At 43.9% G+C, this 24,704-nt stretch overlaps 1 protein-coding gene across 1 annotated transcript in view; it reads right to left on the bottom strand.

Annotated features, from left to right (window-relative positions):
* The window catches only part of RYR3 (ryanodine receptor 3), a 366,436-nt gene that overhangs the window by 93,931 nt on the left and 247,801 nt on the right, over nucleotides 1-24,704 (bottom strand). The window contains 7 exon segments of the mRNA XM_023752849.1: nucleotides 802-891; nucleotides 5,476-5,554; nucleotides 7,963-8,126; nucleotides 9,587-9,727; nucleotides 11,649-11,739; nucleotides 15,121-15,341; nucleotides 17,569-17,738. Coding sequence (XP_023608617.1) covers nucleotides 802-891; nucleotides 5,476-5,554; nucleotides 7,963-8,126; nucleotides 9,587-9,727; nucleotides 11,649-11,739; nucleotides 15,121-15,341; nucleotides 17,569-17,738 — 956 coding nt within the window.

Here is a 24,704-nt window from a genome sequence, read left to right on the forward strand (position 1 = left end):
CAAGATCTTCATCATGATGTTGGATTTCTCTCTCTCCTCTCCCTCTCTCTGAAATCAATAAAAATATATTTTTTTAAAAAAACCCACAACAGAACTGATAACAGCTAGGCAAAAAAACTGTGCAAAGACCCCTGGGTGTGGGGATGCTTTCCTGGACCCAGTAGGCGCCCCCACCCATGAGGACACTTGCATATCTCATAGCAGATTCACTTGAGTTCCCAGAAGGTGCAGACAGGCAATCAAGTAGGACTTAGGCGCGTACACCAAGAAGATGAAATTAAAGGCCTTAAGCTGCCTCCGCCCAGTCCTGCCCTCCTGCACACACAGCCGGGCGTGACCGGCCCCAGTCGGGGGGGGGAGGAGATCTATGTAAAACTCTTTGTAATACTTTAAGCAATAATAATAATAATAAAAAACCCCAAGAGACCTGCGTATTTCCTTGGGGACTCTCTTTTCTACTCCTATTATCTTCCCTGATTATCTCCCACTACCCCTCTCCCCAACTCAACAATTGAACAGAAGCCCTTCCTAGTTCAGCAGCAAGTGGTCTACAAATGCACTTGGCTCCGCCTCTAAGTGCTGAGCTGAGCTTCTCTCTCCAAGGGGCTCTCAGAGCCTAAGAACAGACCAAGGCCGGCCCCCAGGCGTCCCAGGTGGTGCCTGCTGGTGATTCCCCGAGGAGTTGACTGCGTTTGAAAGTCTCTAAGGAGCTGAGGGTGAATGTGCCTGGACCTCCTCTGACACAGTCCCCAGGGCAGGACACCAGAAGCTGCGCGGTGGGACCCAAGGCCCGCTCCTTACCTTCTCCGTCAGTGTCTTGAAGGGCCTTATCAGTGGATGGGTCTTCACGTTCTCGTCCAGGGAAATTCCATATTTCCACCCGCTCTGACTCTGCAGAAAGGTTCTCACTTCAAATATCCTTGGCACCCCAGGAGCCCCGCTATGTGACCCACATCCCAGTTTCTATCTGCACTGAACGAATGGAATAATGGAGGGTGACAGAGCTTGGAAATTGCCCCCGCAAAATGTCTAATGGATCCATTAAGGCTGTCAGGCTCTCTGCCCCTGAATGTTGAACTCCGCTCCTTCATTTCTTCTTGTTTTAGCTGCTGTCCCCTCCACTGACTCGCTTGTGTTTCAGGCTCATGACAGACAGAAGGATGTTTCAAAAGACCTGAGAACAATGCTTCTCTCAGTGTTCTCAGGCAGGGACAGAAGTCACGGCTAAAGACCTGTGAGGATGGGACCCGCTGGCCACTGCACCCCTATCCGCCAACCCCGTAGCAAAACTATAGCAATGCGGGGAATCACAGAAGTTTAAGAATTTCAAGAGTCACTCAACAAACACTATTTGCATGCCTACTCTGTCCTAGGCACCGTAGGCACAGAGGCAGGCACGTGTCCCCAACTTCTGTAATCTCACAGCTTAAAGTCTCCTGGCTGCTTCTGCTCAATCTTTGCCGCTGCCCACTTGTTAATGCCATGTGTCTCAAGGTTCTGTCCCTTCTCACGGGGCACACTCTCCCTGGGTGATCCGATTGAAGCCCACAGTCCATATGAGGACTCAGTATGTCCAGCCCAGATCTTTCTCCTAATTTCCAAACCTACATAAGCTCTGCTTCCATGTTTCCACAGGTTCCTCCAACATGCCTGCACAGAGCCTGCATTTTACTTCTCAGAGTGGCTCCGCCTCTGGGGTTCCCTCTACCTCAGGGAATGGTACCAGCTGACACTCACTTTCTGAGCCAGAAATGTGGGAATCTTCCCTGACAGCCCCTCTTCCTCTGCATCTTCTCACATGGTCCCCCCTCCCATCTCCCGCCAGGATTTTAGTTCAGGCCACTGCCAGTTGTCACCTGGGTTACTGCACCAGCTTCTTACACAGGCCCCCTGCCTCCAGTCCACCACCTTTCCGACCCATTTTCTACAGCACTGCTAGGTGAGATCTACAAAATCACCCCCATCAGGGCACTCGGCTGCTTTAATATTTTCTGGTTCCCAGCTGCCATCATGGCAAAATGCAAACACTTTCTGGCCTCTAAAGCTATAGCAAAGACCTCATTGTCTGTCCAGACTCATCTCACCATTCTTCCCCTACCCACTCCATGTCCTGCCATATTGAACTAGGGTTCCCTAAAGCCACCACACTCTCTCTTGCTTCTCTAGATCTGTACCTGCTGCCCCCATAGCTTGCAATATGCTTGGTGCTCTGTGCCCGAACTACCTGTCCTTTGTCACTTACTGTAGGTGTCACCAGCTCAAGGAAGTGTCCCTGGACCCCCATTATGGGATTAGGGACTCCTCCTGTGTGCTCTAACGCTGTGCTCATGCCCATCACAGCAGTGGACACCCTGTGCCAACATGGCTGATTTATTCTGTTTCTCCCATAATACTGTAAGTTTCTTTTATTTTTAATTAATTTATTTAATTTTTTTTCAGTTACTGTCAGTGTTATTTTGTATTGATTTCAGGTGTACAGCATAGTGGTTGGGCAATTATATACTTTTCAAAGCAGTCCCTCTGATATTTCTGGTACCCACCCGGCACCATACATCATTATCGCAATATTATTGACTATATTCCCTATGCTCTACTTTATATTCATGACTATTTTTGTAACTACTGATTTGTATTTCTTAATCCCTTCACCTCTTTCATGCAGTGTCCCAACCCCCCTCCCCAGTGGCAGCCACCAGTCTGGTCTCTGTAAGACTGTAGAGTTCTTGAGGACAGAAAAAATATTCTTTTTCTTGTTAGATAATTGATGTCCATCTGGCAATGGTGAACAAATATGTTTCCTTGCAAACGTGAGGCTTACAGTCTAGTGAAGAGAGTAATCAAATACCACACCAGTAAATGTATAGTTGATAACTGGCATAAATGTATAGCTGTTGTAAATATAACTATGTAAAGCTGCAAGGGAAATAGTATGATGGAAAAGAACAAGGTGCCAAGAGGGCCTATATCTGAGACATCTGGGAGGGAGGCATCCCAGGAATTCACATGTGGATGGGTATTTGCAGGATGAGCTGATAAATGGTGTGTGCACGTGTCTGAGTGCAGATGGGCACCTGGCTCAGTCAGAGGAGTGCCAGAAGCCAATTCTAGCATATCAACAGGGCTGAATCATCTGGAAATGGCTGAGGGCATTTCCCCAAACCTGTAAAGGATGCATAAATGATTGCTTGCTGCCAGACAGCTGAGGGCATTTCAATCTACATGTTATTGCCTCCTACTGGCCAAACACCTGAACAGCTGAAGGCAGTTCCTCCAATCCATCAATGGATTCTGTATACTAAACCTTGTCTTTTGATACGTATATCTAAATTGCTTTAGGACAATTTGTGTTAATAAAAAGCAAGGGGTCCAGAGAGACAGAATAACTTGGTTCCTTTAGCCAAGCTCCTCTGGCCCCCCAAAATGCCTTCCAAAATTATGTTTTGTCTCTGGACTCCTTATTAATTTACACACAGCGCCTTCTCCAGATTCCTGAACCCTTCAAGATGCTGGATTAATATCCCCAGCTTTAGAGGAGGGTTTCAGGCACATGTGTGCGTGTGCGTGTGTGTGTGTGTGTGTGTGTGTGTGTGTGTGTGTGTGTGTGGTGGGCAGTGGGTAGAAAGAAGGGGATGTGGCTGGAGGGCAGAGGGTGAAAGGAAAGGTGATGTTAGAGATGGTAGTAGAGGCCAGATTAGGCTGTGCCTATCAGGCACATTAAAGATTTTGACCTGTATATTAAAAATAGTTAGAAGCTGTTAAGGAACCTTAACAAGGAGAAGGGGCTGTGATGGAGAGCAGTGGTAGGATATTACCAGATCTGCACACTGAAGCTGTCACTTGCCTGCGGTGTGAAGGGCGGGCTGGGAAAGTGCTCAAGGGGAGACTAGTTAGGAGATCATCACAACCTTCTGGGCAAAAGAAGATGACAACTCAGACTACAGCCCTGGGGTACGGCCAAGAGACCGGTTCGCACTGAGGAGAGACTAAGGAGGCAAATCCACATGGCCTAGTGACGGACGGGCCATGGCCATGGCCTGATGGGGGGCCGCATTTCCCTTTTCCACAGGGTGGCCCAATGGCATGTGCAACGAGTGCTGAGAAAATACAGATGCTCTAGACCAGGGGTGGGCAAACTTTTTGACTCGAGGGCCACAATGGGTTCTTAAACTGGACCGGAGGGCCGGAACAAAAGCATGGATGGAGTATTTGTGTGAACTAATATAAATTCAAAGTAAACATCATTACATAAAAGGGTACGGTCTTTTTTTTTTTAAGTTTTATTCATTTCAAATGGGCTGGATCCGGCCCGCGGGCTGTAGTTTGCCCACGGCTGCTCTAGACTCTAGAATCTAGAGTCTAGAGCAAGAGTCAACCAGCTACAGCCATTGGGCCAAGTCTGGCCGACCATCTGTTCCATAAACACAGTTTTACTGGGCCCAGGCATGCGCCTTCATCTATGCAACGTCTGTGGCTGCTTCTGTGCTGTAATGGCAGAAACGAGCAGTTGCAACGGAGGCTCTCTGGCCACAAAGCCTAAAATGTCCACTATCTGGCCTTTTACAGAATAGGTTAGCCAACCCTTGCTCTCGAACCATGAGGTATTGGCCCTTCCTACAATTACAATGATTGTTGTGATCATTGGCCCCCAACTGGGACGATGGAAGAATAGGAGCTGAGCCCAGACCAACTCCAAGGCCGAGCCAGTGGTGCAAGGTGTCCCTCTCCAGGGCATGTGGCATGAAGGTGGTTTCTGTGGCCCCACTGTGGGCTTGCTCCTCAGCTCCACGCTGAAGCTGCAACTGAGCAATGGCCCCAACCCTTAGCCGGCCGCCCCCAGGAATCCTGGACATCTTTGGCACATTCCTCCCACTCTCCTGCCAGCATTAAAGGGCTGACAGAGCAATTACACGCATTAAGCAGGCTGACCTCATGTGGTGAGGAATTTTAAACACCAGATGGACAGGCTTATTAATAAGGGAGAGTCTGGGACTTACGCCGCCGGCTGCCATGGGAAGATGTGTGTCCTCCCTCCCTAGAATAAAATCCAGCTTCTTGGCAAAATGCAGGGGTAAGGCTTTTAATTTCATTTTCCATTTTCCAAAAAAATAAAAATAAAAAAAATTCAAAGAGAAAATGGAATAAAAGCCTCCCACCCTGCATTAAGCATTTAGGTCGAACACATGCAAGCACGTGCATGGGTGCAAATTCCAGGGAATGCAATGTTGAGAAAGAAGTGAACACTCATAGAATCGACGATCTTCTTGAGAAAAATACAGAAAGCAGCCCCTCCAGCTTCTCCCGCCTATTTCTCTGACCTCCACCAACCCCGGGAGAGTGCTGCTCAGAAATAATGAATGCTCTCGGCCTGGTGAGCCTGTCACTGAGACACAGCAGGCAGATTTCCAGCATTGGACCCTTTAATGTTCTTGGACCATTTTTCCCTTTGACAAATGTCAGCTGGAGGATAATCCCTACCTTGTCACAGGCCCACTTATCATGTGAATGCTCAGCATACTTGGTGACGATGTATTCCAATTTTTCAGGCAAGGAGAAACTGAAATGAGAAGGGAAAAAATCAAATTACAACCTCGCCAAGCACCTCAGCCACATGTGCGTGCTAAAAAGATGGCCAGAATCAACAATCAGCCATCGAAGCTGGATTTGATTCAATCAGCTAACCCAAAGCTGAAGCTGGACCCTAGGTACATGAAACTTTCTGAGCAGAAGGTGTGGCAGACCTGACATACCCAGGTCCAATCAGGGGACCACTCTGCAGGAGGCTCTGCTGTGTAGGTGGCCTCCCTCCAGCTGTTCTAGGTTCTTTTGGCTCCTGAAGAACCACTTTGGCTCCTGGGCGAGACCTGTCTAGGTTACACAGTGAGAACCCCTTCATCCAAAGACACAGGCCTATTATCTTGTGGCTGCAACCTGGGAGTGGCAGGAGTGGTGGCTAGAGGACCAAATGTTACAAAAAACTGGGTGTCTACCTTTTTGGGTTCAGTGACTCACCTTTAAATACTACAATTTTGGAAGTACACTAGACACCTGTTATTTCCATCAGTTTAGCAGTTTTTGTCCCTTCTGTTGGCCACAGCACCTCCCTTTTACTGTAAGGAACAAATCCTACATTGCACACAGTCTTATGTGAACTGAGATGGGCATCTGACTGGGCCATTCAGACTCACTTTCCCAGGAATTTGAATCTTGAGTCAGGTGAGACCAGGGCAGCACACTCTTCAAGGGGGTTCATCCAATGGGGATGCCTGAAGACTGCCCACTTGGCCACTCTGTCCTGGTTTCTGCTCCTGCTGAAGCTGGGTTAGCCAGCCTTTCACTAGGTTCTGATAATGACCTCTGATCCTTGCAATAAAGCCCCTTTCTGCTCACATTAGCCAGAGTTAGTCTCTATTACTCACATCACTTGAAGAACCACACTGATGTCAAGGTATATGCAAAGAAACCAGAACTCTCAAGTTAACATGGAACCACTCATCATTAGCACACAAATTGCTGGAGTATAGCATTGTCTCATCCTCCTATATAATAAAGAGATAATATGCAAATAGACCCTCATGCTGTAATGCCATCAGAAGATGGTGGCACGAAGCGGGGGTGGGGCCGCTGGCGTGGGGCCCGCGGCCACTTCAAGCGGCTTCTGCTAGGGTTCCTGCGACCCCATGGGGGCGCGGGGGTCCTGGCATCCACTTCACGTGGCTTCTGCCGGGGTTTCAGCGGCCCTGTGTGCATGCTGCAGGGGCGGGGCCTGGCAGCCGCTCTGTGCAGCCCGGAGGCAGGGCATCGGGGTGGCACTCCAGGACTCAGGGCCATCCCGCAGTGTGGCGGCCACACAGGGCGGGACTCTGGGACTCAGGGTAGTCCCATGGTGAGGGGTCCCAGGTCTCACGTGATTTTGAGCGACGGGTCACTAGTAATATTTATAAAAGCATCACATTATTACACCATTTGTCATCTGTCAGCACACATATTTTCATTGAGCTCAATGGCTTACCATGCCTCTTATCTCGTCCTTATAGCAGGTTCAATTCTGTTTCCCACCATCCATTCAGCTCAACGCTCCATCTGATGGACTGTGTACTAATTGTTAACATATAACAGTTTTATATGTTATCAAAGCTGACAGCTCCAGGGAAGAGCTTAGGCTGAGGCTCTCATTTGAGAACTACTGCCACAAAACACAAGTCTGAGGGGCTGTATAGGATGTCTTACTTCCCCTGCTCACTCTAAAGCCGGTTTGGAGCTCTTCTCTTAGAATGTACCTAGAGATGCCCCACAACACATAATCATAACTGGGGTGGACCCGCCACCAGCCAAAATTGGGCATATGTTTCATCCATGGCCTAATCACCCTCCAGGAGAGATGCTGGAAAATCACAGGGAGAAATTAAAGGTGATGTTGTAGGATTGTTCTCAAGTTTCAGCATCCCCTAGCATGGGGGAGAGCAGGGCCAGTCTCTCAGGTAAGGACCCCATGCTGTTCTGCTGTCACACCCAAGCCTTGTCAGGGCTCAGCCGAATGCTACTTATGGAGCTGTTTTGATGTATGGTGCAATTAGAACTGTACAGGCCTAATTCAAAAAAGTGAAGATTTTGCCAAAAAACTCATTAATAAATTAATTGCCTCATTTGTCAGGGTGGTTCTTGCAATGTTGCAGATGACATTTATTTGTGGAGAGCATCAGTCTCATAATAAATAAACCAACCCCACCCTCTAAAACAAAAGCCTAGCATATAATCATATGGTATGAAATCGGATATGGATGGATTAATCCTTCAGGAATCGAGGGCAAGATCCAGTGCCTGATATGACTTGTAGTGTCAAGAGAAATGACAAAGTGTTGGCAGGAGGGAAGAAAAAGACTTATATTTCTTGCCACCTTCTGAAAGAGAAACACTGGCCACTGGACAAAATATAAGACCAGCTTAGAGGTGGTCTGGACTCACTTCATGGTGTTGATCGGTTTGGGGTCAAAGTTGCCGTCTGCATCCACTGAGATCTGCTTCTCCAATGTGGCTGAGATCCTGGTGTCTAAGTAATCAGGTGGCAAGGCCCCGGCAATAGCACTGAGACAAGGCAGGGCCATTCGGAAAAGATCTGGGTCATACTTCTGTGAGGAAAACCGAAGAGCGTGTTGGTACAGAAACCAGACCCATGGCCACCAGGTGGAAGCATTCCCCAATTAGCTGAGAAAAGTACCATGCCCTCATTTGCCCAGGTCAACCAGCATGGGGAACAGGTAAGCCCTTTAACACACTTGGTGGAAACCAGGGGTCCTTGGAGGATGACAACACAGTCTGCAAAGCCCTCCAGTCACCATTTGCTTCAAGTTGAAAAATGTTAAATCAAGATTTAAATCAGTATCTCCTAGCCCTGGCCAGGTGGCTCAGTTGGTTGGAGCGTCGTCCCATACACCAAAAGGTTGTGGGTTTGATTTCTGGTTAGGGCACATACCTAGGCTTCAATCCCTAGTTGAGGTGCCCTCGGGAGGCAACAAATTGATGCTTCTTTCTCACATCAATGTCTCTCTCTCTCTCTCTCTCTCTCTCTTCCCCCTTCCTCTCTTAAACATATCCTTGGGTGAGGATTTTTTAAAAAAGCTGTACCTCATAAATAGTTAATTTTAAGAAAGGGTTAAACAGGTTCTAACTAGGCCAGAAATGTCTATAAACCTGCTTGCCGTAGAGGCGCGTAGAAACTGACCCAACTGTAGCTGGAGAGGGCATAAGAAGCTGTGCTAGGCTCCGCAGTAGCTGATGTGGGCCATGTGTTGATATCACCAGCAGACTGCTCATAGCACATCCATTCTCTCTTGAACTGGCAAGGAAGGGATTCCAGTCAGATAACATGGGGTAGGAACAGCTTTGGATCTGCTTACACAGACCAAAGGACTACAGGAGTGAAGACAGCGTAAGTGCAGGTGAACACCTACACACACGTTCCAGATTTCTGTAAGAAAGCCAGACCTACGCATGTTCTACCTCTAAAGCCGATGACCTCGAAAATCTAAATAAACTGGCTTGGAGGACGTGGAAATTCTGAGTCGCAGCTGTGTTTCCATCAGGCAGTGTGGGAGGCTCTGGGTTCAGAGGCCCTCAGTTCTCCTCCCTAAATGAGTGGTTCTGAATAACCTCCCTCACTGTGGCTGAAGTCTCCTAGAATCCCACATCCTGACCTGAGCAGATGTCATGACTTCTCCTCTAGGCTGGACCTGGCGAAGACCAGCTAACAGGGGCCTCACGTCGGGGAAGGAGTGGCAGTGGGCTCAGTCACGGAGACTGAGGCCAGGAAGTGTTTTTGAGATTCACTCTGGTAGTAGCTCTTCCCTGTGCTAACTTTGTGTGTCTGGCAAGGTATTCAATTGCTCTGAGACTTTCCCTCACCTGTAAAAGGAGGGGTTAGGGCAGTTCCCGTTTCAGGGGGTGGGGGTAAGGATGAGTGTAACACAGTTGGGCAGTACTTGGCGCAGTGCCTAGCACGGGGCGAAGCTGAACAGCGATTAGCCGTTATGATCTGTAGCAGCTGGGGTCGCTGAGGGCTTCCCTCCCTGTTTGAGAAGCATCCCGTTACCTTGTGGGAGAGGGAGTCAAAAATCCCCCAGAAGAGCTTCTCCGTGAGGTGCAGCTCCTCCTCCACGGCGAGGCCGTAGCTGCCCCACCCCGAGGGCAGGCAGTAATACTTCCAGCACTGCTCATAGTGGCTCGTCAGGAGCTGGCGGGTTCCAACAGGGCGGCACCAGTGGGGAGGGGTAGCGAAGATCCACAGGCATCGACAACGTGCAGGGGAGAATAAAACAGCAAGCAGCCGTCAGGAGAGCGAAACGAACATGGAAACAGGTGGGCCATCTAGAGACAGGCCCTCAACCACCCCCGGGAATGGTCTGCTTTCCTGCCTAATGAGCTCCAGCCCGAACTGAAGCCGCCTAATTAATTCATGTGCCTCCTAAGGTGCCCCTAGCAGTTACTGAAGAATGGATCACTATTTGCACTCAAATGAGAAAATTCTACACTCTGAAAGTAGTCACCGGGTGTTGTTCCAGTCAGTCAGGACTAGGAAGAATTTCTTCTGAGACCTTTGCTAATGAATCTGGAAGGTGCTGGGTCATGCTGGTATGGGGAGGGGACTGTGAGTCTGAAGATTTTCTCCAGATTGATGACTGCCCATGACTTCCTTCCCTTTCACTCCATCTGATGGCCCTCCGTGTAACAACAGTTTCACATATGGCCAGCAGAGGGCAGAAGTACACTGCCAATGTTCCCATCCCAGCAGGTGGGATCCACATCCTCTAAGAGGGGAAAGGTAGAGGTTTCTGAGTTGGGTGAAAAAGGTGGACGGATTAAGAAAACAAACAAACAAACCAAAATTCATAGACACAGACAACAGAAGGAAAGGGGGCTTGGGGAAGGTAGAAGAAGGTATAGGGAGTGTAAATAGTGATGGAAGGAGACTTGACTTGGGGCGATGAACACACAATACACAGATGATATGTTATAGAATTGTACACCTGAAACCCACAAAATATTATTAACCAATGTCACTCCAATACAGTCAATAAAAAATCCCTGATCTAAGAAGTAAAAGTGAGCTTACTGAGGACTATTTATAGGCTCCTCTGTGGGAGCCAGAATCTCGCTGACAGTCAGGCCTGCTGAGGAGGCAAGGCCAGCTTGAACTGCGAGAACCCTGGCTTTCCACCACGGTGCTTTCTGAGATCAGAACTGGGTCGGTTAGGGTTGGAGAGACAAATGAGCCCTTGGAGGGCGGTGGAATCTCTGACAGCGAACAAGCTGCTCTCTGCTGGTGTGGAGAGAGAGGACTGAACTAAAGGCTCCCGGGAATTCTGTTTAATCTTAGTAAAATGCTTCTTGAAATCCTCGCTTGGACTATTTCTGAAAAAAGAAAAAATTTTGTTAAAATCACCAGGCAGAATTTTTGGTGATGGCTGACACCTTTGAAAATGCTAATATCGCAGATGCCACAAAGGGAAGAGCAAAAAACCAGCTGCCCTCTTGTGTGTGGGGTGATTTCGATGACCCCCGCCCCCCAGGCTCAGATGCTCACAGTGCTAGTGATAAAATGTTTGTAATTTGTGAGAAATTCAGGAATGAGGAAACAAAAAACAAACAAACAAAAACAAAAAAAGAAAGAAAGAAAAGGGAAGGCTCTGTGGCCTTCCTTTTCATCAGCAAAGAAAAAGAAGTAAAAAAAAGGGGGGGGGGATCTGTTATAAAAGAAAAAACACAAAATAGTATGGAAGAGAAAAGGGACATTTTAGTTTCTGTAGTTAAATGAATAATCACAAGCCTTCAAAGGTTTTTGAGACTGAAAATATTCTGAAAGCCTAATTAGGGCAGGAAAGCACAAAACCCAAGTTGCTTCACTAACCTCTGCTAAGTCACAAGCACTTGGTGGAAAGCCAGCCCAGAAAACTGGAGCAGTTAATGGATCTGGAAGTCTCCTCCACCAGACACGCTCAGGGAGGGCTTCTTTTTGTAGGTTGCATCTTATTAGCTCTCAAAGGAGTGAAGCCCATTGAGCATGTATTTTGCTCCCAAAGCGAGAGGACATCCTGTGCTACAAGGCAAGTTTCCTGTGCCATGGACTGTATTTCTGTCACAAGCGCGAGGTTTACCTTAAGGGGCATTTTGCAGTATTCATTGAGCTGGGGCACATCAAAAACTAGGCGTCGCAGGAGCTGCTGTAACATGGAAGGCCTCAGGTGACTGCAGCACAAAATAGAAAGAACAGGATAGAATAAAAAAACAAGGAAGAAAATAAGAAAGAATACAAGAAACACGCAGCAATAACCATCTATTAGAACTAAGCCTCAAAACAATCAGCTCCTAAAAGACAAGATCTTGTAAAGCACAGCCCATGATAAAACACTTTAAAGACAGAGTATAGGTAGATACAGAAAGAGGGACATGTGGCTAATAAATTGAGGTACCTAAGGTTAAAGTCCAATAACCAGGTGAAAGGATGTTCTAGGGTCTATGTACATTCAAAGTCCAGCCACTGTAACAGGAAGAAGAGGCAGGTACTTTTATTCTATAAGGATCCCAAGTCCTCCTGAGCTCTGCAGAGGGAGAAGCTGGAGTTGACCAGCTGCATAGGTGGGATCTGAGGCCACCTACTGGCATGATCTGAAGGGAAGTTTAAGGACCCCTGAGTTACTATCTGATCTTTGAAATTCTCATGACTGGAATAATTTCTTTGGGCTAAGTCTCCATCTTAAAAACACTCCTTTAAACAGCAAAGGCACTAACTAATTAGGGAACGATTTATCCAATTATTTAAGAGTTTATGGCCTTGGCATTGGATGCAGGTAAATTCTGAGATAGAGGAAGGAGAGATAAGCAAGTTTGATTTAGCCTTTATTTTCAGATTGCCAAACTATTAAATATTTTTTTTAGATTTAAATAATTATTTTGCAATTATAATTGACATACAATATTATAATAGTTTCAGGTGTATAACATAATGACTAGACATTTATATAACTTATAAAGTGATCAACTTAAGTCTAGTACCCATCTGGCACCATCATATTACTGAGTATATTCCCTATGCTATACTTTACATGCCTGAAAGTCTTCTGTAACTGCCGATTTGTACTTCTTAATCCCTTCACCTTTTCCACCCAACAGCCATCAGTCAGTTTATTGTCTATATCTATGAGTCTGTTTCTCTTTTGTTTGTTCATTCCTTTTGTTTTTTATATTCCACATATAAGTGAAATCATATGGTATTTGTTTTTCTCTGTTTGACTTATTTCACTTAGTGTGATACACTTTAGGCCCATCCATGTTGTCCCAAATTAGATTACCAAATTTTTAAAAAATCTAGTGGAATCTCTGGATTCTCTGCAGAGAAAAGCACGTGCATATAATACACACGATCTGACAGAGAAGGTCAGTTTGTGAAGCCATGAATTCTTTCCACAGATGCCTAAGAACCATGAAGGTAAAGTTAGTCACTGAGGGTAAAGAGCTGGAATGTCAGGAAGGAAAGCCTCAGAGGCATCACAAGGAAGATCGATGGAAACAGAGATGGACAATAAAACCCATGTGTTCCATAACTTTTCCTAGAGCTGCTCTGTTGATAAAAAACCCTGGAGTGAAAGGGGTCAGTCAAAATACACAGCCAGTCAATGGCCTTGTAGCTGACGCTAATAATTATGATGTAAAATTCCTCAACTTTCACATTATTGTTTAGCGGATTAGGAATATCACTTAAGATTGACCAACTTGAATAAAATCAAGGCATGAAATAAATCTCTAATTCTATTAATTCCTGACTTATTAAAAATAAAAAACAAGTTAAATTCAACCAGCTCGTCACTGTATCTAGAGCTCACGTGGGCCAACAGGAGTGAGGAAGCCCCTCTGAGTGTAGTAATAGGGCCGTTAGCTACATTTTCAGTTTGATGTAAGAGTCTAATTTCCCCAAGGTCTGATATTTTAGAAGCATTTGCAGCTGATATCAGTCTCACCAACATGGTTTTAATACAGGAAGTAGCTTATGCTGGGAGACAGGGCTCCTTGATTGGTCTGGTTTCTAAGACACCTGCTGAGCTCAGATCTAGCAAAAGGCAGAGCAAGATCTGCAGCTGCTCCTGATGCAGTTACCAGCCAATTACAGAATCAATAGTGATAGGATTTCTAGTGTGTAAACTCATTATTTATTCCCTTGCCACCATTGAGAAGAAAAGCAGAGACCCATCTACACAAGTAACTGGGCCATTACTCTTCCTTTGGGAGTGGCAGAGTGGAAACCCAGGCACCCTACTGATTCCCAGAGGCCTGTAAGTGCATCTACCCAGCTTTTTCTCTTTCAAGACCAAAAAATTCTATGAATGTAATTCTCTGCCAGTTATAATAATCTTGGAATGAGAATGAAATAGTTTCACAGTATAGGGCCTGATTTTGGTGGAGGAGCTCAGAGAGAAATCTCTTTTATGAGGCCTCGGGGGAGGCCCTTCCCTCCTGGCCTCGTCCCTCTCTCCATCCATCCTCTGCCCTCTATTCCACATCCTGGGCAAATGGTACTGAACAAGGACACAGCTAGTCCCCTGAAGTAGTTAAAGCCTGTAGTCCAGATGATAGAAAGACAGCAGATATAGCTTAATTTTAATAAAGCATTTAAACAGGAGAAACTTAATTATATTTAAAATATAAGTGTGAGACTGCTTTTTAGTTTGATGTTCTAAAGAATCAATTGACTATTTTTTTCTAGGTGACCCTAGCCCCTCAATACATGGTCATCCCTTGTGTGATTAGGAAACAGCTTATTCAACAAGAATCGGGACCATACCTGGTCTGTGGGTCCTGTCTCCAGGACAACCTAAAGCAGAGGTTATCAACCTTGGCTGCATTATGGAATCACCTGGGAGCTTCAAAGGCTAGAAGTCTGGGTCCCATCCCTGAAGGTTGGATTTGGGGGTGGAGGTGTGACCTGGGCACTGGGATATTAACCTAGTATTGCCCCAGGTGATTCTAATATGCAGTGGAGGTGGAAAACTGGCTTAAAGCAGGAGACCTGGTCCTGGGACCAGCGGCCACCAGACCCAATGGAGTTTCCTGAGGACCCACAGCTCTTGGGTCGAGTTAACCTTCTATCCTTGGTGGCTCTGATGCCTGTGTGCAGTGGTGAAACACCCTGTCCTTACTTCCCACTGGGACTTCTCTTTGCTCCCAGGCTCTGAGGAGGTGGGCTGCTTTGATTCACTCTTACGGTCTGGCCTCTGTGTGAAGGTCCACTCAGAGGGAAAGCCTGCTTCTGGCTCTGTCTTAGGAACTAGAACAGTAGTTCTTAATCTGAATACTTCAGGCCTGAAAGACAGTCTCATCTCCTGGTCCACCAACCCTATGGGATAGAGCCTGAGCAGTGCCCCCCGTCCTCCTCACAGGGATTAAAAAGAGCCTGGGGCAAATAGGGGGATGTTTAGGGTAGGGTTGGTGTATGGCAAAGGCCTGGAAGCTTCCTCAGACTGGATTCTCCAGTTTTTAGATTGTAAGACAATTGAATGCAGCTGACATGGGTACGTACACACAGGTGACATGGATGCGTATGCAGAGGTGAAACACATGGGAGGGGGTACTTACTTGCAAATGGCAAGCAAACATTCTTCTATGGTGTCCCTCTGAGCTTTGGTGAGGGAACGCCCCTTGGACAGCCTGTATATTGTCTGCAGTGTTGAATCGATCAAAGAGGTGTAGTGCTCCGTTCCGGCAAAGAGAGGGGCGCACCTTGTGAGGAGCGGGAGCACAGCAGAACATATGTACCTATTTAGCGCCAGTGCAGCTTCTGTGGTGCTTAGGGACACCTAGGAAAGGGTGTTGGGACACTGGTTAATCTCTGGAAAGAGCAAGGCTTACCCCGTGTACCCAGCGCCCATCTAGTGGGCAAGGAAGCACACACATATCTATCTACATATCACAGCAACAAAGTGAACAACTTTGTACCTTCTCAGCAGACTGATTTCTCTTTTGCATTTTAAATGAAAATAAAAGTCCTGCTAAAAATAAACAAACAGAAGAAAGCAAAGGCTGGCTGATCCACAAGTATCCGGCCTCCTCCAAGAATTCCAAACTCTTCAAATCAGGTGACGGCCAATCTAACCCAAACCCTTGATGTTTTCAAAGTTCAACTACATTATTATCCCATTCTAGCTCCTTTTTTAAAAAAATCACTTTCGGGAGACTCCTCTAGTGATTCTGAGATTAATAGTTGGGTGGAGGCCCCAGAAGCTCTCAAACTCACTGGTTTTGCAGCGAGACAGTGGAGGAGCTCTGACGCCTGTCACTTAATTTATGAACAATTCATAACCTGATAAAAGACATGAGGGCAGACCTCAGGGGAATAAGTGTCCAAGGAGTAGAAATGTAGGACCTTCTCTAAAATGGTGTAATTCTCATACACAGTGTTCTCTCTTGTTCACTTAGACTGGATTCAGGGAGGGCTCACTTAGTGACAGGAAATTTAGCAAAAGCATATTTAACTATCATCTGCAAAACTTTAAAAAAAAACCCTGGAGATATGCAGAGATGAAATATTACCATTATTTTCTGTGATCATTACAGTAATTATATTTGTAACTTGTGATTTGATAAACTGTACACATTCCTGGCGTTCCTCTTAATTATCAGAAGTTTGTCTCCTAGAAGCTTGAGTAATCATACTGAAAGAGCTAATCTTTCACATTTATCACTTTAACAGAGTTGTTAAAATGAGGAAGGACAGAGCTTTTATTATAGTGTCTTAAAAGTTTTCAGAAGAGAATGCATGAAAACGTGTGTGCTTAGGAACTGAATAGAAAATTTCTTTTGTAGATGGTGCTGAGGCAAGCATGTGATTTGGACACCAAATGCTAGAATAGCATTTACTATTTATTTGATCTATAAAAAAAATCGAATGCTTTGATCAGCAACCTTAAGAATGTCCCACAAATTTAAAAAATTATTATACTTAACCTATATTATATATAGAGAAAGCTGAACACAACAGAAGCTGTGGAAGCATTGTTGTAATTATCCAAAAAGATCACATGCCCCGAACACCTTCATGGTTCTACCATCTCTTAATCCCAAGCCAGAAACAGGGGTGGAGCTCTCATTCAGATTGGGGACTGTACTGCTTCCAGTTCCAGGTCACCCCACCCATTTCTCAGCAACCCATTCCAATGGAATCCAGCTAAGGTATTGGCCACCTGACACCCATAACAGAACTTAGACTGCTATCTCTGTTGGACACCAGGTGGAGCCTTTGAGAAACTTGATGACTGATCAAGAAGACATGCTTCTGGCTCTTGAAAAACAAGCCTAAACTGATGAAATGTTCTTAGACTTAAGCTGATTTGTCTTTTCTCCTTGGACCCAGTATTTCTGGTGCACCATGTCTCTGCTTAGTCCTGACCTGGGGCATCAGGCATCTAAGCTATTTAACTCCTGGGCCTCCTGTCTTGCTGTCTGTTGATATTGGATGGCTGAACCCCACACTTGACTGCCAAACTTGGATTTGCCCATGGCCTCTTGTCCTGACTTTGTCATGTTCTGAGCTCCAGACTATCCTGCCTAATAGCCAGTGCATTAAACCTCAGGCATGACGTGGGAAGAGTATTTCCAGCCTCTAATGCTGCCAGCCAGCCCTTTTCATAAGCAACAGCCATACTTTTCACATGAGGGTGATTTTGTCTCACAGGAAGCATTTGGTGAAATCTAGAATTAGTCTGGGGCGTAGCAGGTAGAGGCCCTGATGCTGCTAAACACCCTACAATTCACAGGATCCCCCCTCCACAACAAATAGTGCTGATGTTGAGAAACTTTGGAATAGAGAGAACTGGATTGAATATCTGAGGTCATGTTTATGTGCATTCAAGTCTCTGGCCAATAAATTAAGAACTTCCATTACTTGGTGCCTCTGTTTTCTTATCCTTTAAAGCGCACTACTAATATGTAATCAGCAAGTAGATTAAAAAGTGCTCACTTCTAAATCCAATATTACTAATTTATTTACAATGATGGGAAATTTTTTTTCTTATTTTAGTCACTTACTGTATCGAGAGAGGCAGAGGCTCTTAAATCAGGTAAAAATCCAACCTCTAGCAGGTGGAGCAGAAAAGTTTGATCCTTAATACCGTAGACACGGTCCAAGAAGAGCACCATGGAGGCCTTGTGGTCAGGGCAGAAGCTGGCTGCCATATCGGGCTCGCTGACAGACCCATCTGAAAGACACGCAGAGAATGTAATTTCCCCTCTTTTATTTTAACAGTCACAAAGGCAACACAGAGTTTGTCTATGACTTGTTCTACTAACAGGCAACAGGAATTTTGGAAACAATATAAAATTGTGCTGAGTCCAGCTTATACTGGCTTTGAAGAGCTGATTATTAAACTTTTAGGAATTTTGTGAGCCAGTTGTCAAACATGCTCATTATTATTTCTTCAAATAGGTTTTCTATTCCTTGCTCAGTTTTCTCTCCTTCTGGTACCCCTATTATGTGAATGTTGTTTTGTTTTGTGTTGTCCCAAAGCTCCCTTAGGCTCTCCTCCTGCTTTTTAAGTTTTTTTTCCCAGTGATTGCTCTACTTGGGTGTTTTTTTTTCTACCTTGTCTTTTAGCTCGCTGATGCAGTCCTCAGCTTCTTCTAGTTTACTGTTGATACTTTCTATGGTGTTCTTTATTGCTGCTATGTCATTCTTCATTTTCTATTGGTTCTTCTTCATGTCTTCTTGATTCTTACACATGTTGTTGAATTTGTCTTCCATTCTTTTCAGAGGCCTTATAACCATTGCTCTGAATTCTTTCTCTGACAAATTGCTTGCCTCCATTTCATTTACTTCCTTTTCTGGTGATTACTTCTTTTCTTTCATATTGGGGTTGTTTCTTTGTCTTCTCATTTTTGCTGTTCTTTGTGGTTATTTCTATGTATTAGATCAAACTTCTATGTCACCCAGATTTTTTTGAGTTTGTCTTATATAGTCGATGTTTTGTGGGACTCAGTGGTGCAATATTTCAGGTCTTCTGGGTTGGGTATTCTAGGGAGAGCCTCTACTTGGTATATTTGGGTTCTCTTGGTGTAGTTGGGTCTTGAGTATCCTGTTCGTGGATGGAGTCTCCTCTAGGGTGTCTGGTTATGTGGCTCACTCTCTACCATGTTGACCGAACAGCACAAAATACAACTCAACAAGACATGACCCAAAGGGAACAAAACATGAATGTACTCATGACACCAATAACCCCAATAAAAGTAAACACCAGAGAAAAGGGAATTAGGAGAGAGAAAAGAAAATTAGGAGAGAGAAAAGAGAGCAACAATGATATTGAGAAAAGGAAAAAATGTAAGAGCTAAAAGAAAAAGAAAAAAAAGGAGGGGAAAAATATACATATATGGGGAGAAAACACCAAGAAAAACAAACAGATAAACTAAAAAATGTAAACAACAAACACCCATAAAAAGGGGGGGGGGGCAGAATCTGTAGAGGCAGAGTTTATATCCAGAATGTAAGGTTAAGGAATTGAATGAATAAGGGAATGGCCATGGTTCAGTATAGAGGAAGTAGAAAGAGAATTAGTTGATAAGAAGAAAATTAAAACACAAAATAATCAATAAATAAAAAATAAAAAGATAAAACATTTTTTAAAAATTTGTCTATCTATATATTCGTCTATTTTGGAAAAGGAGAATAGAGGAGAGAACAGATAGACTTGAGTTTAGTAAGTGAAAATAATTAAGCATTTAGGAGAAGAAGAGAGCAAGAGATGAGAGGAAAAACAAAAGCATAAAAAATTGGCTAGCAAAGAAAGAGAAAAGAGAAGGGTGCATGGACTTGGAGCAGGAAAGAAGAAATTAGAAATTAGATATATGAGTAAGCCATAGTGTGCACAATAAAATGCTTAGAAAAATATATATGAGTAAGCCAACAGAGACTACAATAATAACACGTCAATAAAGCAGATAAAGAAGATCAATTTTTAACAAGGGGTAAAAAGAAAGGAGAGAGAAAAACATTCTCCAGGTGTCCTCTGTCCTTTCCAGCCACAGATTGTCTCACCAGGTGTGTTTAATTTGCCAATTTTGGGTAGATGTTATTTATTTGTTCCTTCTATCTACTCTGTGAGAAGACACAGGACATATCCACCTATTTGGCCACCATTTTGACTCCCCCTTGACATGCTCATTATTAAAATAAAACTTAAAATTAAGTAAATTATATATAAAAAAGGTAACAAATACTCAAAATTCATTACTTCCTAATTATTCTCCTGAGGTTATTTATATCTGTTGTATTTGTATGTTGGAATTACAATACAATGGTGTGCTATGTGCCAACTCTCTGCTCAGTGACATCACAGTGGTAACTTGAAATCGTCCATGGTGAGAGTATCTACATCACAGGAATGGGCAAATGCCAGGAGTCAGGACTTGATTTTACTGTTTTATTGATTGAAGACATAAGAAAGGGAGGGAGAAAATGTAAGGCAGAATAAATTTAAAAGTCTGTCATATCTATAGCTATTACATCATAAGTAGCAGCCAATTGAGGAAATCTTCCAGTATTTTAAAACTATTATCTGATTTAGGTGAAATTTAGATCAGATCATCCAATAATTCTAACCTCATCTTAATGAAGAAGTTCAAAGGTGAAGTGGGGATACCACGAAGAAAATAAAAATTGCTTGACTTGGAGAATAAAGACAGGATTTTGAAATATGATAAAAAAGAAAAACAGTCTTCCTCCTACACAGCCCTTAAATGATGAATCTCTAGTCAGAGCATATTTAAATTCCATACTTCATGAGGCACCTTGAGAGCCACAAAGATTTCGTGCTATTTGGCCTAGAACCTCATTTAGCCCAGTGATCATTGCAGGGGACCGGGAGAGCCAGGAGGGGAGGGACATTCTGGACTGGAAGCCGCCTGCTTCTCTTCTGAGCACTAGGGGAGCTGGCTCTGAGTTAACCTGGTGTGCTGAGAAACATTATTTTTGTGGTGTATCAGTAAGTTTTTTGTGCTCAAAAAGTTTGGGAAACACTGAGTTCAACATTTTTTTTTTATCATACATGTTCTCAGAGACTCTATAATCCAAATGTGCTTGAGGAAGTTTTATAAAAATATGATATTTTTGAGAGTGATGTCACAACAATTGAGGAGTAGGAGATCCCAGTCTCTGTACCCCACAAAGATCAACAATTAAACAGCCACCCATGAACAGAAATAGCACTGGTAGAGCTCCGGAGTCCACTTAAGAAACTTCAGCAATGCAGTGGAACAAAACACCTGAGAATAACCGTCCAAAAAGGGAAGGAAGACCAGAGCAGCTTTATCTTATCTGCATCATCCCATGCCCCAGGCAGCACTGCTCAATGCCAAGAGCAAACGCCTCAGCTAGAAAGAGATCCCTGTGCTGGAAAAGGGGCGAGGGGGGGAGCAATCAGCTCCTCCAAACTACTGGGGCACTACATGAAGGACCCACTTTGCTTTCATACTTGGTGAAAATCTGTCTTGTTACTAAAAATATCGCTGGACTTTCTGACTGTTCTCATCTTTTCCATTTGTGAGTATACAGAGGTTAATATATAGGGCAGGGGACAGATGTAAGTTCAACAAGACTGACACTTGACTCAGTCCAAATGACTAACAATTACAATATCTTGTTTAATCAATAGCTATATAGGGCACACCTCGCCTTTCAGCACCTATCAGAAACTATGAGAACTTTTCTCAGCTTGTCTTGTTTTGTACATGACAGTTTAGTTCCAGATATAGCTCATCCCCAAACATTCATCCACCAGATTGCTCCAGAAACACCAGGCTGAATGAAAGAAACCTTTTCCTTCAACTGTATCCTCTAATGAACCTGAGCCCTTCTGCACAGCCGAAGAGTTTATAATGGCAGAAAATGCTGTAACAGCAGGTTACAAGTCAATTCTACGACTTCATTAAAACTGTTATCATTTAATATTAAATTAGGTCAGAATGTGTAAACATTTTTCAATATGGTTGATTAGGTTTTGAAAACTATTGTACCTAAGAGCCCTCTTTGTAGCTAAGCAATCTTCTTGAAGTATAGCAAAGCCTGACAGGCAGAATAGCTGGAGGCTCGTTGAAGTCCACAAGTACAAATGATTTACTCTGCTGGCAATTATGTAAAAAATAAAATAATGAATTGCAATTGTACTTACTAAATGGAGCTAGTCTGTTTCTTATTAACAGGCTTGTTTGTACTACAAAATAACAGCATGACTTTGAACAAGACCTTTAAAACACTGAATATTCACAGGGAGCAGAAGCAGACGGGGTCTACTTCAGACTATCTGGAATTCTCCTCCAGTTATGTCCATTCTTCTGTAATTTAAGTACAGCATTTAACACAGTAAGTTGATGTTAGAGATGGTTAAGAATAAGAAAGATGGTTAAGAATAAGAAAGATAGGCTGCTTGTATCAGCCACACAGTGACCTGCTCTGCAGAGAACCTCAGCAGCTTTGGTCACTGACTAAACCAACAGCCAGCACAGCCACCACAAAACCCTGGCACATTTCACAGGTTTTCCATGTTTGCAGATGCCCAGATGCCCGAATCTCCCTTCACTCCCACCCCTCTCATTGCTAGAACCCAAGATCTACACTGGCAGCCTCTGCTGCTGTGTAACTTCAAGATGCCAGCTTAGATTCCTGCAGCAGATCCCCACTGCCGTCTGTGCATGGGAACAGACTCCCATCGCTGGCCTTTATTGCCATGCATATATGGCGAGGCCCTGCAGCCATGGGAGTGAAAACTGACAACGAGGGCTGCCATAGCTGCTTGTGGGCCCAGCTCCGGCCCTGTCTCCTATCAGTGGCCTGCACTGCTATAGCTAGCACCTTAAAAAACATTTTTCAAATTGATTTCAGAGAGGAAGGAAGAGGTAGAGAGAGAGAGAGAAACATCAATAATGAGAGGGAATCATTGATTGGCTGCCTCCTGCACACCACCACTGGGGATTGAGCCTGCAACCCAGGTATGTGCCCTGACCACAGAATGGAAAGGTGACCTCCTGGTTCATAGGTAGAAACTCAACCCCTGAGCCACACCAGCTGGGCTGTAGTTAGCTCCTTTAGTGGTGAACTTGTACACAACTGGCCAGAGTCTTGTCACTGGCCTCCACTACTATGCACCTGTGGCAAGACTCTGAAACCACAGAAATGCACACTGACAGCCATGGTCCCCACAGCTGCTAGTGCATCTACAGGTGGCTCTTTTTTGATGCTGGTTGTGGCCATTGCCACTATGTGTGGATATGCAACTGCTCTGTGCCACTATACCTGTAGCTGGTCCCTGCAGCTGAGTGCATATTACTGGCTCTGACAATCACCACTGCCTGCCCTATCTCTATTTGCTAGACCCAGACGATATTAAGGACCTCAACAGCTTTTGCAGTCATTGAGGACCCTGGGAAGCTCTTACCAAGGACCATACAGTTGTCAATGTGTGGACTCCAGTGTCCCTGAGTTGACAAGACATCACCCCTCCCCCAAGACCCAAAGCTGCTATACACCCCTGCACTTGGCACCCTGCTTCACTACACCTGGGGTCACAGCACACTCCAAATGCCCCACCCATAGGTGAAGGTTTTTCCTTACCAAAGTCAGTCCATAAAGTCTGGAAGAGGTGACTGATTTTTCAAATGTGCATATAACCATGCAAAGCTAAAGGTATCACAAAAAATAAGGAAACATGACACCACAAAGAGACACAATAAACTTCTTGTAACTGACCCTAAGAAATGAAAATACATGAATTGCCTGATAATTTCAAATAATTATTTTAAATGCTCAGAGAGCTACAGGAAAACACAGAAAAGCAATTTAATGAAACAATATGAGAACAATATGAGAAATTCAACAAAGAGATAGAAAATATAAAAACATAAAAACAACTAAAAACTTTGGAACTGAAGAATATAATGATTGAATGGACGAATTCAATAGAACACTTTGACAGCACACAAATAAGCAGAAAGATCAGTAAACTCAAAGAAAGATCATTTAAAATTATTCAGTAAGAGGAACAAAAATAAAAAAGAATAAAAAGGAATGAAAAAATACTAATGGGACACCATTAAGAAAAACAATCTACACATCATTGGAGTCCCAGAGGGGAAGAAAGGGAAAAGAGATAGAAAGCTTAAAAAAATAATTGCTGAGAACTTCTCAAACCTGAAGAGATATGTACGTCTAAGTACATGAAGGGAATAAGTCACCCCAAAATTTCAATCCCAAATGATCTTCTCCAAGATACACTATAATAAAACTGTCTAAAATCAAAGACAAAGAAAGAATTTTAAAATCAGCAGGAGAAAAAATAATTTCTCATACAAGGGAAGCCCCTCTCTATAAGACTATGAGCAGATTTCTCAGCAGAAACTTGCAGACCAGGAGAGAGTTGGATGATGCATTCAAAGTGATGAAAGAGAAAAACTCCAACCAAGAATATTTGAACTAACAGAGTTGGTCCCTTACATAAAATGATATATAACAATGCATACAGTTAGCCATTCCCATCTACAGATTTCCAACTGTGGATAAAAAATACTGTCTTTGATCCATAGTTGGTTGGATCCATGGATGAAAAAGCAATGGATACAGAGGACCAATTACACATTTATTGAAAAAAATTCATGTATATGTAGATCCAGACAGTTCAAACTTGTCTTGTTCAAGGGTCAATTGTACATGCAACATTTCTTTAAAAAATACTAGCATACCATTAAAAGGATCATGCACCAGGATCAAGTGGGATTTATTCCTTGCATGCAAGGATGGTTCAATATACACAAATCAATAAATGTGATATATTACATTAATAGGATGAAAGACAAAAATCTTATGATCATTTAACCAGTTACAAAAAGCATTTGATAAAATTCAACATCTTTTCATGATGAAAATTCTCAACTAATTAGGTATAGAAGAAACATACTTCAACATAATAAAAGCCATATAGACAAACCCACAAAGCTTATCTCTAGGATTAGAGTCAAGGCAGGGGTGCCCACTATTACCATTCCTATTCAACATAGTACTGGAAATCCTAGTTATTGCAATTAGGTAAGAAAAAGAAATAAAAGGCATCCCAATTTAAAAGTAAAATTATCTCTGATGATGACATGATTTTGTATATTGAAAATTCTAGTCTCCACTAAGAATT

This window comes from Myotis lucifugus, unplaced genomic scaffold (assembly GCF_000147115.1).
Source record: "Myotis lucifugus unplaced genomic scaffold, Myoluc2.0 scaffold_38, whole genome shotgun sequence".
Classification (NCBI taxonomy): Eukaryota; Metazoa; Chordata; class Mammalia; order Chiroptera; family Vespertilionidae; genus Myotis; species Myotis lucifugus.